Raw genomic sequence first — 16,078 nt, forward strand, 5'->3', positions numbered from 1 at the left:
TCTTCTAACCATTCTGCGCTGTGTAGAGAGGAAGAGGCCCAGGTCCTCTGAATCATGTTATAAATGTTTTGTATGTTCTTTCCTCTGTGGACAACCGTCTGACTGTGCGGTGAGGAGTTGGTTAATCCTGGACTGGAACCTGCTGCTCGGATTGGGAGTGGACGGCATAAAGACTTCCTCAGTTAGTAAGCGCGCAGGGGCTGACCAAATGGTAGGCTGGACCGGGGCTGTCTCTTCAGACCACCTTACAGTGCCCAACCCCCCTTCACCAGTCCGACACACACGCTCCCTCTCTCTCACTTGCTCTCTCTCCGTCACCAGGCTCATTCCAGGCTCGCCTCCTCCCGCGGCAACCGCGCTCTGCTTTTATTCAAAAAGAAGTTTGCGACCAGAAGAAGTCTCCGTGCGCGCGTGTGTGTTTGCACGTGTGTGTGTGTTGTGTGTGTGCGCGTGTGCATCTCGTGTGTGTGTGCCTGCCCTGCGCGCCTCTCTCCCGGAGCCCCTCGGCTTTGCCCGACGCGTCCCCTGGAAGTGCGGCTGTGAGTCGGAGGGAGGGGGTGTGTGTGCTGCTGCCCTGGACGCCGGTGCCCTCACTGCAGGAGAAGCCCCACCGTCAGCATGGTGAAAGCCCCGCTGCTGCTGCTGCTGCTGGCCCTCGCCGGGCCCTTCTGTGCCATCACACGCGCAAGTAAGTGAACCCCCATCCGCCTGTCTGCCCCTCAAACTACCCTCGCCTGCCTGCCCTGCTCCCCAGTCACGCCCCTCCGCCGACCGGGGGCCTCTTTGGTTCCACTTGAGCTGGCTTTTTAAAACGTCTGACTCCCGTAAAAGTATATTGCTCTTAAGTCTCGGGGCTCCACTCTGTGCTCATTATCATTTACTGTGTTTTGAGATTCATTAGACACTTTTTTTTTTCTTTGTTGTGAGAAACTTACTCCCCGCCCTGCCCCCCCCCAACACCCCTCACACCCCCCCCCCACCCCCACACACACCACCTTCTGTCTTGATTTTACTTTGGGAACAGAATGTACTTTTCCTTTTAAAGATGTTTTTCTGAGCTTGTTCTTAAATCTTTCTGTAGGAGCTGATTGCTGTAAGTGTTTGACAGAGACAAACTTTATGGATGGGTGTGTGGGAGCCCCCTGATCTGAGGGGAATGCGATGTTGTTGAGCCTCTGAGCACTTTGTGCGTAAGGTCTGAGCTCTCCCTTTCTCCCGAGTGCTCGAGGGAGACGTTTGATGTGGAGACACTGGCGGGACGCTGATGTAATGGAGCCGGGTCTTGGCGTCTAGGCACGCAAAGTCCTGGACCCGCCATGAGAGGGGTATCCATCGGAGTGACCCGGCAGCGTGGCGCGGGTTCGAAAAAGCGCACGCCGCCTGAAAGCTGATCTCAGGGAGGGAGAATGCCTGAGTCTGGCAGAGGTGCAAGGCTCTTTTAGCGCATGTGTATTAATAGAGGGAGCTCTTATATATAGAGTGTTATTTGGAGTGGAGCGGGGAGCGCGGACGTGGGGCCAGCGAGTCTGTCCTGGGACACGCCCCACCCTGCCTTCTGTCGTCTGCCTTCCGTCTCGCCACTCCTCTGCATTTAACCATCTTTGGCGGGGTATCAATCTCTCTGGGGATGTGTGTGAGTGTGTGTGTGTGTGTGTGTGTGTGTGTGTGTGTGTGTGTGTGTCGGGGGGGAGGCACGGAGTGAGGGGTAGTAGGGCTATTTTTAACCTGCAACCTTTGCTGAAAAGAGACCCACGAGGACCCAGTGGAATCCCTCCAGAGCCGGACACCCGAAAAAGAGCGCGGTGCTGGCAGGGACGGCTCCGCGCTGCCAGCCCGTGCGCTCCCCACGCACACGCTTCCTCTCCTCGCCCACACGCGTGCGCTAATAATACGCTGTGTCTGTGCCTCCCTCGCACGCTCGTCTCCTTCCCGGAAAGCAGCAGGTTTGGTCTCGGCCCGCCGTGGCCGTGTCGGGCTCCTCCCTGCTGCGCTTCGGTCAGCCCCGCGCCCGTGTGCGGTCGTAATGCGGTTCCACGCCATGTTCAATTGCTCATTCCTCTACGGTCAAACCTGTGTCCCTCTGCGGTCAGTGTGCGCTCCACCACGGTCAAACCTGTTTCCCTCTGCGGTCACTCTGCGCTCCACCACGGTCAAACCTGTGTCCCTCTGCGGTCAGTCTGCGCTCCACCACGGTCAAACCTGTGTCCCTCTGCGGTCAGTCTGCGCTCCACCACGGTCAAACCTGTTTCCCTCTGCGGTCACTCTGCGCTCCACCACGGTCAAACCTGTGTCCCTCTGCGGTCAGTCTGCGCTCCACCACGGTCAAACCTGTTTCCCTCTGCGGTCAGTGTGCGCTCCACCACGGTCAAACCTGTTTCCCTCTGCGGTCAGTCTGCGCTCCACCACGGTCAAACCTGTGTCCCTCTGCGGTCAGTCTGCGCTCCACCACGGTCAAACCTGTTTCCCTCTGTGGCCAGTCCTGCATGGTCAGTGCCTGCATCCTGCTTTTGTTCACATCTGGTTGTACGGAGCAGCAGGCTACGGTGAACACGTGAGCTCAGGATGGCTGGGGGGCTGACAGGGGGCTGGGGGGAGGGTGGGGGGCATCTTTGGCCTCGCTCTGAGACAGACTGCTCCTCGTAAAACATGTGCGGGGGTCCTGGATGTCCTCGCACTGCGAGTGACACGTGAGAGCTCTCTGGTCATGCGCGGGCGGCGGGGGTGGGGGGTGGGGGGAGGACAGAGTGGTGGTTAATGTAACACATTAGAATAAGAAAAAAGCGTGCTGTCTAAAGAGTTACATAAGAGCGCGTTTGTGTGTGCTGCACTCGTAACACTCCTGAGCGATGTTTGTCAGCCGCGGCTGTTGTTGTGTTAATGTTATGGCTGCTATGCGGCGGGCAGACTGAGTAAAAGACTGACCCGCAGCGGAACTGAATCTTTTGTCAGGCCTGACGCGGTGAGACATTGTGTGTTTTCCACGCGCAGTCGCCGCGTTGCCCTCCAGACCCGAGATATAACGCGCAGCCCCGCTCCTCTATCTCCACTCCAAAAACACATAACGGACTCGCTGGCCGCGCTCTCCGGCACCGCGATAAGAGGCGCGGGATGTTCCAGCTCCGCCGTGAGCTGCAGGGAACGACGCGGTGTGATATCTGTGTGTGCGTTCACTCCCCCGGCGGGTGGGGGGTGCAGAGGGAGGGACACACATGGTACGGGATATCTGCGTTCCCCTCCCCTGCGCAAAAACATTCCAGACTCATGCTTGCAGCACACTCCCTCACACGTCTGCAGATGAGGCTCTTCCTGTCTGCACCCGGGCCGAGAGGCCCGCATTATCTGCCCCCCCGACTCCTCGCCACGGTGATGGATGGGCCCCCGGGTGCCCCCATTATCTTTGGGACGGAGAGCCTTTCCCGTGCTCACAGCCGCCGCCCCGCTCTGACACCTCCTCTGCGCTCCTCTCCTCTACTCTTCTCGCCGCCCCGCTCTGACACCTCCTCTGCGCTCTTCTCCTCTTCTCGCCGCCCCGCTCTGACACCTCCTCTGCGCTCCTCTCCTCTCCACCGCCCCGCTCTGACACCTCCTCTGCGCTCTTCTCCTCATGGCCGCCCCGCTCTGACGCCTCCTCTGCGCTCTTCTCCTCTCCACCGCCCCGCTCTGACGTCTCCTCTGCGCTCCTCTCCTCTCCGCCGCCCCGCTCTGACACCTCCTCTGCGCTCCTCTCCTCTACTCTTCTCGCCGCCCCGCTCTGACACCTCCTCTGCGCTCTTCTCCTCTTCTCGCCGCCCCGCTCTGACACCTCCTCTGCGCTCCTCTCCTCTCCACCGCCCCGCTCTGACACCTCCCCTGCGCTCTTCTCCTCTTCTCGCCGCCCGGTTTGACACCTCCTCTGTGCCCCTCTCCTCTCCGCCGCCCCGCTCTGACACCTCCTCTGCGCTCCTCTCCTCTCCGCCGCCCCACTCTGACGTCTCCTCTTTGCTCCTCTCCCCCGGCCCTCGGCGCATTTCTCCTGAATGACACATGTTTGTGGGAAGCTCGCAGGGCCGGGACAGGAGTGACACAGCGCACAGCTGCCGTTAGATCACGGTGCTGAGGGAGATTAGGTCAGAAGAAGGGTGGGGTGGGGGGGTGGGGGGGTGGGGGCGCCACAGGACAGAAGGAGGGAGAGCAGGGAAGGAAGGACTGGTGCGTTTCTCACAGGAAACATAGCACTCCCCTCCTTCCCCTTCCCCCCCTCCTCCATCCGAACACATTCCCAGGCCGTTATCGCGAGCCGTGAGCCCTGGCACGGAGTGGGGGGGGCAGAGGGGTGGAGTGAGGGGGGGGACAAATCTACTCTCTTACTCACAACCCACAGCTGTATGAGCAAGCGCAACGGGAAGGAAACAGCACTTACAGCTAATTGTGGGAGACGCAGACATAATGAAGCAATTGTTGCTGGAGCTACAGGGAAAAAAAAACAAGGTGACATTAAAGCAAAGAACGTAAAGCAATTCTCTCCCGAGCACGGGCACTCAATCCCGAGACATTCCGAGCCAACGGCGTGCTTTAACCCCATCGCTCCCACCGCCACTCTAAATATTTACACTGGGTTGTCGCTGATGTGGATTTTGCCAAATGGAGGCTCTGAGAATAATGACGTAGCGCCAGACAACTGGAACGACTGGCATTCAGAGCCATTTTTAGCATCGTAAACAATTCTCTATAGAACGCCCAGCAGAACAATTAGGACAATTATGAAGAATTTTGTGTCAGATTCTAAATATGAGCTTCTGTCCAATTTTCTGCTATTTTGGGTTGTTTTTCCCAGCGTGGACAAGGCGTATTTACAGGACCAGGGGTTGTGAAAGATTCTAACATTGGTCACACTCCAAAGTCTGGTGAAGGTTAATCTGGCACTGTTTAGGAGGCTACGGGAATGTTCCTGACATACGGAGGTAATAGGTAACACCAGGTTGACTGCAGGTCTGACCTAAACTCCAGCTTTAAGGTAGAACCCTCATTTCGGTCATATCTCCCGCTCACAGCTGACCACGCCCAAGCTACCAGCTGTCTTCCTCATGGTGTCTGTAGCCATGAATGTGAGTATTTTCTGTTGGGGTTCTCTTCCTAAAATGCAGCTAACCATTCTTAGGCTTAGAGGCAGGCTGTACTTAAACTAGCCAGTCTGTAGAAATTACAAGAAAAATATGTAAAAGTGTCACATGCATTGACGATTTTAGACTCTTTATAGGGGTGCTCAAGCACACCTAAATTTCATCTCAGCACCCCTAAATAATAATAATGGTAAATTATTATTATTATTATTTTCTGAAATCATTTTTAGCCCTCTAACGTTAGATTTTGCGAACTTGTCTGTTAGAGACAGGACAAACAATTACATGCTCAAATGGCTTTATTTAAACAGGTTTAATGTCCAGTATTCTTTAATTCTTTAACGTTGGTAGTCCGCCACGCCAGCGAAAGGAGAAGGAGAAGTAGCAGTAGGTTACTGAATTTCATGGCGCAGATTAAAAACAAAAGTAAGGTGAAACATTAGCAAATAAAATTGCTGAATGTTCTGAGAACGTTGGGTCAAATTGGTGGTTATTACTGTGACTCATACCACGGCTTGGTTAAATACTCGTTTCTGATTGGCTGGAGGGGTGTGCATTATTCCCCAGTAAATGCACGATAATAATGAACGGCTATGAAGTAGTTCCAGTAAAAGTGGCCTTATCGCTGTTCGAAATTAATACGCAAGCTCATTCAACTTTACTGAAGATTCCATTTACAACCAAACATAACAACAACGTTGTAATAACATTAGATAACGTTACAATTAACAGCAACAACACAGCTAGAGCATCAACAAAGTGACATCGCCAACACAGCGTGACATTTGCCACTTAAAATGGAGAATTTCTCAGAAATAACATTTAACCTTTTTGGCAAGGATGGAGACTTTGAGACTTGGATGAAAACCAATGTACTGGGCAGTCCAAAAAAGGAGGTGTGCTTGTCAAAAGAAAAATTAAGCAACAAGTGGAACACCATCAGTGAAGATGAAATTAATAAAAGAGGGGAAGGGAAACACGACGACAACACAAAGACGTTTTCGTTATGACGGCTTGACACGGCTGCGCTCATGCAGCGCTGGAGGAGCGGAGGGGCGACGCGTCGCTCAGGGGCTGGCGTGGCAGCGGCGCGCAGGGCACGGACAGGAAATGAATCCGGGCGCCGCGGCATGCCAGCGCCGAGGGGCTGCCAGGGCCGGGGGAATGGAGGGGCGGGGAAGGAGTCCCGGCGTGGCTCAGGGAAACCGCACGATGAGCGCATCCTGCCGCTGCGATCCGCGGGTTAGGAGGAGCGGACGACGCGCCGGCAAAAACCGAGTCTCCGTGCGGACCGTTCCTGCGGAGTGGCTGAAAATACGTCTCTCCAAAGGAAACAGCCCCAGGACGCGCTCACCGCCAGTTATGAGCAGAGAGTTCAGGAATGCCTGGCGGAGGCTCGTTTCTCGTCACTTTTGAACACTGGGCCTGGTTGTTCTTGCGCTGAGGGCTAGTGCTCCAGACAGCCGGTTTGCGTCATTCAGGCTTGGGTTCGCTGAGCTCAGCCTCAGATTGTTGCTGTGAGAGGTCATGGAAAAGGATGCACGCAGACACCACTCTTCAGCCCTGTTCACACGCAGAAGGACGGCAGAGAGCACCACTGTGAAAACATGCAAAACGCTCAGGTTCAAAGAAACCCACAGCAACGACTGGAAAAACAAAGACCTTGAATGATAACAACAGCTACCTTTGGGATCACTTACACAATCATTTTTTAAACAATGTTCTAACAAAGAAAAGGTTTCTGGGTGTGGCAGCTATCAAACGAGTTCTCTTTGTCTTCATGGTTCGTACTTGGTTACCACTAATCATTATTAAAGGATCATTATAAATGATAACTACTAGTAATAGGTACTGTTAATAGCAATACTTAACCGGCGTCTTTACACTTACCGAGTCTCCAGTCTGCCCTGTCCACAGAGCTCAGCCCAGCAGAGCGGTGTGTTGCAGTCTGAGAGAACCCTCTCCGTGTGACCCGAGCGTGCGGACTCCTCACCCCTGTCCCCTCTGTGTAACCCACTGCAGGCACTCTGGTGGACCCCACGGTCGGGGATGTCCCCGTGACCAACGCCGCAGTTGCGCCCGAGGCCACTGGCGTGCCCATAGAGGAGAGCACGGCGGGGCCCGGCGAGGCGGCGGACGCCACTGAGGCCTCCCCCGGCGAGGCTGCCCCCGTGGACGCCACCGCAGCCCCCGAGGCTGAGGCCCCTCCCGAGGGCACCGAGGCCCCGGCCAAGCCCGACGAACCCGCCGAAGGCACCGAAGCTCCCGCCACCGCGGCCGCCGAGCCTGCCGTCGCCACCCAGGCCCCACCCGCGCCCGAGACGGTCCCGCCCGTCGTCACGGACCCGCCCGTGGTGGCCACGGTGGCGCCCGAGGTGGAGGAGGCAGGAGAGTCACCAACGGTGGCGGTGGAGCTGCCCGAGGGTAAGGAGGAATGCCGCTGCTCACTTCCTGTCACTGTCAGAGGCCCCTGCTGGATCTCTCTAACTTCCTGTATCATCTCCCTAACTTACTGTATCATCTCTCTAATTTACTGTAGCATCTCTCTAATTTACTGTATCCCTCTAACTAATGGTCTCTCTCTAACTTACTGTATCCCTCTAACTAATGGTCTCTCTAACTTCCTGTATCATCTCTCTAACTTCCTGTATCATCTCTCTAACTTCTTGTATCATCTCTCTAACTTCTTGTATCATCTCTCTAACTTCCTGTATCATCTCTCTAACTTCTTGTATCATCTCTCTAACTTCTTGTATCATCTCTCTAACTTACTGTATCATCTCTCTAACTTCTTGTATCATATCTCTAACTTCCTGTATCATCTCTCTAACTTCCTGTATCATCTCTCTAACTTCCTGTATCTCTGTGTTCTGCAGTGCTGCCATCTCTCACTCACTATGATGATTTGAAAGCCATTTAGCTCAGTCTCTGGTCACTGGTGTGGTCTCCATTTGATTAGTGTTGTCCCTTTCGTTGCTGCAGTCTCTCTGTGATGTGATTTGGTCTCTCATGTTAGTCTCTCTCTGTACTCTGTACTCTGTGGTCTCTCTATCTCTCTCTCCCTCTCTTTCTCTCTCTCTCTCCCTCTCTCTCTCTCTCTCTCTCCCCCTCTCTCTCTCTCCCTGTCTCTCTCTCTCTCCCTCACTCTCTCTCTCTCTCTCCCTCTCTCTCTCCCTCTCTCTCTTCTCTCCCTCTCTCTGTCTCTCTCTCTCTCCTCTCCCTCTCTCTCTCACTCTCTCCCTCTCTCTGTCTCTCTCTCCCTCTCTCTCTCCCTCTCTCTCTCTCTCTCTCTCCCTCTCTCTGTCTCTCTCTCTCTCTCTCCTCTCCCTCTCTCTCTCCTCTCCCTCTCACTAGTGTGGTCTCTCTCCTTGCTGCACTCTCTCTCTAGTGTTACTGGTGTGGCCTCTCTCTTACTGGTTGAGTGTGTCTCTTTCACTGAGGTCAGTGTTGTGGTTTCGCTCTCTCTCTGTCCCAGATGGCATGAGCACAGGGCAGGTGGTGGGCATCGTGATCGGCTCGCTGCTGGCGCTCATTGTTGTCATCGCCGTGGTGGTGGCGGTGATCAGGAGGATGGGCCAATACTCGTGAGTACCCCCCCGCCACACACTACACTTCCTCTGCACAACTGTTCACAAGCGCCGATCCCCGTCAGAGCACCACATGGGCACACCCCCTCCCTCACTACTCTCCCACGCCCCGGAGCATGAGGTGAACAGGGATCACCCATGGGGAGAAGGGGTCCCGTTGCACGTTGGGTTCGGTCTGACAGGGTGGGGGGGACAAGGGGGTGGGGGGTTTGTGGGGCATGAGAGCCGAGTCGGGGAAGGGGAGCCAACTGGCCCTGTCACACACAGTGATTTAAAAGCCGTTTAGCCGCCAGCTAAACAGCAAGAAGGACACTTGTGCTGCTAATCATCTTCAAGTGGCTTGTCGCTGACAGCCAAGAAACATCATTTTACCGCTGCCTAAATGAAGCTGTGAGTGACACCAAGACTTTCTCACCGAGGAATGTGATTTCTGCTGCCTTCATGACTAACGCAGCCCTTTTTACACCGTAGGTCTGGAAAGAAAACAAAGAAAAGCAAGGAGCGCGGCTTGGTTTCTGTAATTCTCTCATTGATTATATACCAGTTAATAACCTTAACCTCGTGACCTTTGGCCCGGTGTTGCAAACAGGCAATATCGTTGACACAACACGAGTTGTCACTCTCTTGAGATCCCTTTCAACTGTAGTTACGTCAGTTCTGCTGTTTCTGTACTTGTAGTGGTCAGTGTAATGCTTGTGTCTGCACTCTATTTGAGGAGGAAAACTCATCTCTTTTATTATAATCCCAGCCTCCTATTAGTTAGAATATGAAGACTGAAAATTATCCAACAATTTGAACTGATGGCATTCCACTGAGAGTTCTGTAGCGAGCTACTCTCAGTGATTGTAGGCTGTGGTATGTTTGGATCTCAAGAAGTGCAGCAACTCAAAAGCTGTCATTCTGCCCATTTTATTGACTTCCCCTGCAACTAACCAGATGACATCTTTTAGCGTCTGTTATGTTTCCAAACAAAGTGGAACCCCAAAAATGTTTGTTGAGGCAATAGTAGAGGCGTGACTCCTCAAGTTCCCAGCGATACCATCCTACGCTGGTCACGACATAAAAATCACACCAGCATAACCTCTGGCCTGGGAAATTGATCCTGGGTTTTAGCAAAGCCTGGGTGATTGAGCCAAGGGTGTTCCTGAGACTGGGATTCCATCTGAAATTCTGCTATACATACGGTCACAAACCAGTGGAAGGATGTTATGTTCCTCTTCAGACATGGAGAGACATTCTCATCTTTTCACATTATCGAAACTCCCTCCCTGCCAACACTTTGTTTAAGTTCAGTTTTTCAGCTCAATGTCCTTAACTGTGAGATAACATAGTTAACCTCAATGTGTAACTTCTTTTCTTAATCAAACTGTACACCTTTCATGAGACAATAATTACTCGCATTTTTTTTTTGTTATTACCCTGTTGTTCAGTCGATCCCTAAATGATGTACAGACGTCCTAATTATTACCACTAAGACCCCTTGTTAAAAATTTTCCTTCAATTCCCATTGCCAGTATAGACAGTGGTGTAGGCACTGATTTATGGTAAGTGTTATTGAGATGTGTTCTGTGTGCGTTCCCTCTTCAGTTTTTGCCGTAACAGCATTTTAACTGCAGTGGTGAGATGGAGGAGGGTTCGGCCTCTTGGCCTGATGATTAAGAGTCTCACACTCCTCTCTCTTTTCTCTCTGTCTTTCAGCCCTTAAGGAGAAAAACTGGCAAACAGGAAGGACGCCCAGTGTTCTGGAAACTGAACTACTGAACTATGTCATTTCCTGTCGTTAAATAAGCATGCTACCAGCACTCTAACCTATCCAGGACTCTGGACTGTTGCCAAGGGGGGACGGGGAACATACCACCCCGAAACCCCAACCCCACTGCCACCCCAAGGGTGGACACAGGAAGTGACACTGAATTTCAGGGTCCTTAACATACATTGTAAACAAAAAGGAAACTTTTATTTTTTTTTTTTTGACTTGTGGTAAAGACGCTCAAGGTATAGTGATGTCTACATTGACTCAGATGTGCTTTCATGCATTGCTCTGAGTTTCTGTGAAGAGGACCTAAAAAACAAAACAAAAAACCTATTAACACAAAAGACAAAAACAGAAAGATTTTAGCATAGAGTGGAAATTGAGCAGATAAACAGAGATTATGTTGTGAATTCCACAGCGTGTATATACTACACTTAGGGACTACCATAAGTACTAGTTCATCTGTTGCAGTTGCTTGCTCTTACATACAGTATATGGAAGACTTAGGCAATGTAGGCCACTGGGGCCCTCTGAATTCCGATGACATGGCACGCTCATACCATAGAGTCCACCCAGTGAATCCCCCTCACTAACAAACATGAATTACAACTGTATGAAGCTGTCTATGCCGAAGTTGTTTCAGCGCTCTGCTCCAGGTCTGAGGGGGTCTGGCTGCGTCTCATCGGTCAGGTGCAAATGTGACTTTCTGCCAGCTTTAACACTGACATATAAAACCCCTAATACATATCTGTGAAATTTAGCAGAATGGTTTTGTGCCACTGTCTCCCGTATATTCTCTGGATGAAATCTAGAATTTGACTTCTGACAAAAAAAAAAAAAAAAATGCGCGTTAATGTGAATTTACCTTCTGTTCTTTAACTGCCACCCATTCCGACAGGACGAGCCACACTCTCAGTTTTACTTTCTTCCCTCCATCCGAATGCGTTCCATGTACGGTTTCTTTGCAAACACACCCCGCTAAGCGTCAGTGCTGAAACACGGTCCACCACAAAGGCACACTTGTACGTCCGCTTCATCACGGCTCCCAGGTAACACCGATATTCACAGTCAATGGGTTCTTATCTTACGCATGCACAGGAATCTTGCAGTTTCAATGTCGATGCACTCGGCGTCATTTTTAATCAATCAGAAACAAGGAACAAGCGCGTTTTTCATTATCAGTGACAGTCATACATGGGTGCAACATAATTCAGCCTTGGCTTCGCTGTGCTCGCTTTAAGAACTCAGTAATAAGTGCACTGAACTAAAAAAATGTGTAATGAAATCGCTTTAGACACTGCAACACTTTTTTCTAAGGGTTTGCGACGATTTCTTTTTTCAATTGTTTGTTTTCCAGCTTTGCCACGTGCTATTCGCTTCACATATGAACTCTAGGTCTTTAATTTGCTGTCTGATTGTTGAAGTCATTTTATTTAATTGCAGTGTTTTTTTTGTTCATACTGTTTCAATAAAAAACTGAAAACTGTATTTTGTTATCCCTTGTGATTTTTTTTAAAACCTTATATGAACAATGTTTTTTAATTTACTGTTCATATTCATGCTAAAGAATGCAGGAAACACCTCACAATGATTGGAGGGAGGGGATCACCTCAACTACTGCTGATGTGTTACCCTTACCTAGGTGACTGAAGGCAGGAGGGGGAGGGATTTATTTGGCCATCCCAGCTGCCAGGAGATGATAAGATGGTCAGACTTAGAGAGTCAGTCTGTGAATTTCAGTCTGGATGCCTGGGAACTCCCTACTCTTTTCAATGAGATACCATAAGACCTTTAATGTCCACAGTCAGTCAGGACCCTAAGAGCGTCTCCTCAGTGTCCTCATCAGTGCCTGGACATTGGTATTTCTACTTGGTCCAGAGGGAGGACTGCCCCTAATAACCAGCTACACTATATGGGCAAAAGTATGTGGACACCCCTCCTAAATATTGAGTTCAGGTGTTTCAGCCACACTGATTGTTAACAGGTGCATGAAATCAAGTACATAGCCATGCAATCTCCGTAGACAAACCTTGGAAGTAGAATGGGTCATACTGGAGAGCTCAGTGACTTTAAGCATGGCACTGTCATAGGAAGCCATTTTTGCCACAAGTCAGTTTGTGAAATTTCTGCCCTGCTAGATCTGCCCTGGTCAACTGTTAGTGCTATTATTGTCAAGTGAAAGTGTCTAGGAGCAACAACAGCTCAGCCACGAAGCGGTAGACCACTCGGGGACACCAAGTGCTGAAGTGCATAGCACATAAAAACTGCCTATCCTCTGTTGAATCACTCACTACAGAGTTCCAAACTGTCTGGCTGCAACATTAGCACAAGAACTGTGCGTCAGGAGCTTCATGAAATGGGTGTCCATGGCCGAGCAGCTGCACAAAAGCCCAACCTCACTATGTGCGATGCCAAGCGACAGCCGGAGTGGACTCTGGAGCAGTGGAAACGCGCTCTCTGGAGTGATGAATCACGCTTCAGTGGCTTCACTATCTGGCAGTCTGATGGACGAATCTGGGTTTGGCGGACACCAGGAGAGCACTACCTACCGGAATGCACAGTGCCTACTGTAAAGTTTGGTGGAGGAGGGATAATGGTCTGGGGCTGTTTTTCAGGGTTTGGGCTAGGCCCCTTAGTTCCAGTGAAGGGTAACATTAATGCTACAGCATACAAAGACATTTTAGACAATTGTATGCTTCCAGCTTTGTGGCAACAGTTTAGGGAAGGCCCTTTCTGTTCCAGCATGACTGTGCCCCTGTGCACAAAGCAACGTCCATAAAGATATGGTTTGATGAGTTTGGTGTGTAGGAACTTCAGTGGCCTGCACAGAGCCCTGACCTCAACCCCATTGAACACCTTTGGGATGAAGTAGAACGCTGATTGTGAGCCTGGCCTCCTCGTCCATCAGTGCCTGACATCACAAATGCTCTTTTGGCTGAATGGGCACAAATTCCCACAGACACACTCCAAAATCTTGTGGAAAGCCTTCCCAGAAGAGTGGAGGCTGTTATAGCTGCAAAAGGGGGGCGGCAACTCCATATTAATGCCCATGGTTTTGGAATGGGATGTCCAATAAGCTCATATAGGTATGATGGTCTGGTCAGGTGTCCACATACTTTTGGCCATATAGTGTACTACCCATCCAATACCACTTCCATCAGCAACCTAGTATTCCCAGACGGTCTCCTACCCAAGCCCAGCCATGTGGCACGGGGCAGCAGTATGGTGTAGTGTAAGGAGTAGGTCTCATTACCCAACAGTTGCTGGTTCAAGTTCCAGGCTGAGCATTGCTGTTGTGCCCTTGAGCAAGGTACTTAATGTGAATCGCCTTAGTAAATATTCTGCTGTATAAATCAGGATAAAAAAAAGTAAGCTGCTCTGAATAAGCAAAGCAAAACATAGTGAAATGTAATGTATGTGCAGGAGGCGGCTGACGGGTGCTGCGTTTGCTGTGTAATTCTCCCTCAGCAGCCCAGGATGACCTCCTCCCTAACCAGCGCTCCCTCGACTCGCTATCCCACCCAGTTTCCCAGCTCCACCCAAGATGAGAGTTCCAGGTGACTGTTATTTGACACAGCCCTCTCCCTCTGGTCTGAGCGAGGTCCCGGGAGTCAGAGCGCTGCTGCTGTTTATGCACAGATCCCGTCCCTGTGCCAGCGCTCTCCTCCGCACTCTCCAGGGAGGGACTCTTAACTGTCCGGTTTAGCTGGAAGAGCGCAGCCCTACTCCTCTGCTGGGAGTGACCAGGGGTGGGGTTTCAGGCCACTCCCAGACCTGAAGGCCGGGCTAAATCAAGCGTCCCCCCCCCAAATTTTGTGTTGTTGACTCTTTTTTTTGGTACAGCGCTGTTAACCTGGGGCAGCACTCCAGCGGTAAACTGCGAGGGGCACAGTGCTGGCCAGTGTCTCTGTCTTCCCTCCGTGTGGTTTTAGGCCGGGGCCCAGCAGCCGTGGCCCCCGCCCCGCTACCGTAGCCCCCACCACGCCCGCTCCGTCCTCCCCAGCTCCCAGGAACAATGGAGCCTTTTGAGGGGAGAGTACTGTGAGCCACCGGCCCGTCTCTCCCACTCCCAGCGCTCCCAACGCCACTCACAGCACACGCTTCCCCTCACAGGAGGTGCCACTGCATATTCTGTACATTTCTGCGGGGTGGAGTCACTTCCTGCTGTGGCCTCACACTCACTCACACACACACACACACACACACACACACACTCATATTCACTCACACACACACACACACACACACACACACACACACACACACACATATTCACTCACACACACACACACACACACTCATACACACACATATTCACTCACACACACACATATTCACTCACACTCACACACACACACACTCATACACACAAGCACACTGACACACACTCACACACACTCACTCACTCAGACTCACGTGTATAGTCACACTTCACGTTCGCATATAGCAGCCCCCATGCACTGCTCTGTCGGAAACATGCTCGCTGAAATAAATACCCCGGCCCATATCCACGTCATGCCTTTCCCTCTGCCGGAGTTAGCTGATATTTCTGAGGCTCGGATCACAAACAGATGCAACTGGGAAAAAATGTCCTTATCTTTCACATCTGAGCATGGCAGTAAACGGCTGACTTTTTTTCTCCAGCACATGCTGGAGTTCAGGAAAACATTTTGATGCACCATTAAATCTGTCTACAGATATGCAAACTCGTGTTTTAATTATCCTGAAATTGCTGTTCTGTTTTTTTTTCACTCTTACGGTTCCGTACAGCTAAGAGATTAATAATAGCTGGGTTTATAAGGGCATTGAGACCTTCAGCTTTACTCTCTCAACCCTCTGATGTAATTTTATTCTTCCTGTTGATCCTTATTTTTCAGTGAGGACACCATCATAAAAACCAGATGTGAATGCCTGAAATGACAAATAATAATGTTATGCACACTCCACCTCAAGGTGCCAACACTTACATTAATGAAAAACACACTAACACATAAAGCCTCAAATCCACACTAAAACAGGAGAACATTCAGTGAATTGCTGTGCATATTTAGATAGACGATTTACACAGAATCGATTGTGCTGTGGTGTCTGGGTGCGTATGGTCCCGCCGGCGTTGCCCTGTGTGAAGGCTCTCTCTCTCTCTCTCGCTCGCTCGCTGTAATGCTGGTTTAATGAGCATGTGTGTAGATGCGAGCGGGTGACAGATGCCTTAATGTTAAAGTACATGGAGCCTGATGTCATGGGCAGAATGTCAGCAGACAGCTGGGGATTGTATGCAGGGGAGGGGGGGGGGGGCGTGGGGGGGTGTGGGTGACAGGGACACCACCGCGCAGAGCTTGTGTGTGTGTGTGTGCGTGCGTGTGCATGTGTGTGCACGTAAGGGGGTTGATTGGAGGCGTGAGCATGATGGGCACATGGATGTGTGGTGAGGGGGTGGGGGGTGGGGGGTGGGGGGGCACAGGAGAGGGGGGGGGGGGGGCTTGCCGCAGCACATCTGGTCTCCCGGGACATATAAGGGTTTTTATCACACAGACATCACTGTACAGCCATGAGAGGCGTGCTTTGTACCGAGCAGCTGGGAACATACATTCTGGTCGTGTGACACTGGGCGTCCGTCAGAGCCAGCCATTGTGCTTACC

At 51.4% G+C, this 16,078-nt stretch overlaps 1 protein-coding gene across 1 annotated transcript; it reads left to right on the forward strand.

Moving 5' to 3' along the window:
- Positions 1 to 278: 278 nt before the first annotated feature.
- On the forward strand, positions 279 to 11,828 carry si:ch211-156j16.1 (uncharacterized protein LOC564557 homolog). Its single transcript, XM_036532402.1, has 4 exons — positions 279 to 688; positions 7,122 to 7,523; positions 8,575 to 8,683; positions 10,385 to 11,828. Exons 1-4 carry the CDS (start codon positions 619 to 621, stop codon positions 10,389 to 10,391), a joined length of 588 nt encoding a protein of 195 aa, XP_036388295.1. The 5' UTR covers positions 279 to 618; the 3' UTR covers positions 10,392 to 11,828.
- Positions 11,829 to 16,078: the final 4,250 nt, after the last annotated feature.

Source organism: Megalops cyprinoides, chromosome 7 (assembly GCF_013368585.1).
Source record: "Megalops cyprinoides isolate fMegCyp1 chromosome 7, fMegCyp1.pri, whole genome shotgun sequence".
NCBI lineage: Eukaryota > Metazoa > Chordata > Actinopteri > Elopiformes > Megalopidae > Megalops > Megalops cyprinoides.